This window comes from Montipora foliosa, chromosome 5 (assembly GCF_036669935.1).
Source record: "Montipora foliosa isolate CH-2021 chromosome 5, ASM3666993v2, whole genome shotgun sequence".
NCBI lineage: Eukaryota > Metazoa > Cnidaria > Anthozoa > Scleractinia > Acroporidae > Montipora > Montipora foliosa.
In genome coordinates, this window is record NC_090873.1 from 37,636,535 (window position 1) to 37,639,034 (window position 2,500).

General features: G+C 40.7%; 1 protein-coding gene across 1 annotated transcript in view; it reads right to left on the bottom strand.

Annotated features, from left to right (window-relative positions):
* The window catches only part of LOC138002689 (uncharacterized), a 27,600-nt gene that overhangs the window by 22,899 nt on the left and 2,201 nt on the right, over positions 1-2,500 (bottom strand). The window contains exons 2-4 of the mRNA XM_068848688.1: positions 1,540-1,897; positions 1,314-1,460; positions 662-784 (exon numbers count right to left, since the gene is read on the bottom strand). Coding sequence (XP_068704789.1) covers positions 662-784; positions 1,314-1,460; positions 1,540-1,858 — 589 coding nt within the window. The 5' untranslated portion in view covers positions 1,859-1,897. The remainder of the gene's footprint in view (positions 1-661; positions 785-1,313; positions 1,461-1,539; positions 1,898-2,500) is intronic.

Here is a 2,500-nt window from a genome sequence, read left to right on the forward strand (position 1 = left end):
CAGACTCCTCAAAGTTCAATCTTATCGAGGCCACGGGTCGCCTATCTATGACTGGTTTCCAGATTGCACAAGAATTCAAAATCATCACTATACACAACCAGGAGCTTTCCAGTATACCCAAGCCCCACCCCAGGAAGAAATAGCTCCCCAAATTGCAAGCCTACCAAAGTCCATATGCATCGGCCTAGAAGAATACAAAGATTGTTTTGACAGAATTGGCCGGTTCCTAGATGGCAAATACCACATACAGCTCATAGAAAACACCATTCCAGTTGCTCAACATCCCTGTACAGTACCGGTATATATGCACCTTTTCTACGAAGCCGACTTAGACAAGATGCTTGCAGGCGATATTATCGCAGACGTAACTGAACGTACCGATCGGGTCAACTCGATTGTTTGCAATGTCAAAGAAACGTCAGACGGAAAAAAGAAGGTCAGGCTACGCTTGGATCCTAAGAACTTAAATAAGCACATTCGGTGTGTGCATCACTACAGCCGCAGTATCGACGAGATCCTTCCCTAACTTCATGCGAAAACAAATCTTTATTTGTTGACACACCAAAGGGCACTGGCACATCAAACTCAATCACGCGTGCATTTTCATGCAAAGCTACCCTCTTATACTTGTTTTAACTGCATCTGGTGATCTTTAAGTTACCTCTGCAAATTTTTCCGTCCCCAGCGTAACCGGGTTTGCAAGTGCACCGGTAGGAACCAATATTGTTGTTGCATACAGCATTTACATGACACACCGGTGAAGAAGCAGTGCATTCATCAACATCTACAACATAAAGGAACAACCTTAGCTGCAATTAGCGTGTAGTCGATCTGCTTACCACTCTCCCTCCCCACCCCCCACCCCCCGCCTCTTTACCCTAGTTTTGGTTCGAGGGAACTAAGAAAATGTGAAACAATAGAAAGTGGTGCAGAACAAGACAGCTAAAGGGGTTGCCGGAGAAAAAGGAATATAGATGAGGTTAAACGAAGAAAAAGGAAGTCAAAAACATGAGACGGATGCAGATGCAGATGAAGATGGAAATGGAGATTGGTAAAGATAAAGGTCATAAAGATGTAGATAAGGATGATAGAAATGTGGGGGGGGGGGGGAGACGGAATTCTAATAAACAGACGGAGGAGGGGGGGCATTCTTCCCCTGTTCCCTTCCTCTGTTCCCCAGTTCAAATTAGCCATGTTCTCTTATTCCCCCAAAACCCCTGGGAGGGCATCATGAATCAGGCCTGACGTGGGGATGATAATGAAGAAGAAGACGGAGAAGGAGATCAAAGGAGCACGAAGTCATCAGTTCTCACCTTCCGTTTTCATATCGCAAAATGCAAGTACTGGAATCCCTGGTTTTATTGAAAACATCCAGTATTTGCCATTGGGGGCTCTTCCTTCACTCATCTTAATTTCCTTGCAGGACTCGGCTGCTAGTTTAGAGGTGGAGCCTAGTTCGGCTGAAATTGAGAAACTAGTATTATTTCTTTATCTTTGTTTTAGCAATTCTTTTCGTAAACCTTGTTAAATTCCCCTTACCTCTGTTTATGTATTTTCTGAAATAATATCTGTCTGCATTTGGAATAAAATCCTCAGGTCTGGCTTCCTTGGTACGATCACTGAATTCGCACTTTTGGAGAGATATCACAAAGTTGAAGCTTTGGCAACGATCATCCTTGAGGCAGACCGAAAGGCAATGAAGTCCAATATCGGCCATCATTGTTTGATAGATGTGTCCTTGCAACATCCATCCCAAGATGGACACCTCAGATCCAAATAAAGGACATTGTTGACAGTTTGTTTTAACAACAATTTGAAAAGTAACAACAGAAATCAAGAGCACGGGCAGCGTTTTCATTTCCTTTGTGATAACAGCTGTAAAGCGTTTTGCAGACAACTAAAAGAGATTAAAAATGCCGACCTTAAACAAGATCATTTTTTAATGACTAGTGGTTCTGCTATATGCATTGATGGTTTTTGTTCGTTAGTATCTATAACTATATTCCGTGTGGGTAACATTACCCGGTATTTTTTTATTCCCGCATTTGAAAGTAACTCTCTGGTAACTAAAACAACATTTGTTTCGAATTATAACTTAATTACTGATTTTTTTCCCAATTCAGAACATCACACAATTCGCCTTGGTTATTAAACCGAGCATAAGAGATATCGGTATGCTTTTCCTCAATATTACTTATAAAATGGATTGTAAATATCAGTTAAACTAAATTACGGTACTCACAAACAACTTTCTCTGAACTGAATCATATCAACGCTTTTTAACTCGTTTTCTATGGCTGCATGAATACTCAGAGAAGACATCGAATTGCGTACACAAAGTTCTGTTTCTTAAAGATAGGATAAGAAATTTCTTGAATAGTTATCCCAATTGCAACTTTCAGTGGACAATCGAATGTATCAATATTTAGATTAGATTACGTTAAATTTCCTTACAGAGATGGTGGGAATTCTAGCTGCTATCTTTAAAAAGGAAGATAAT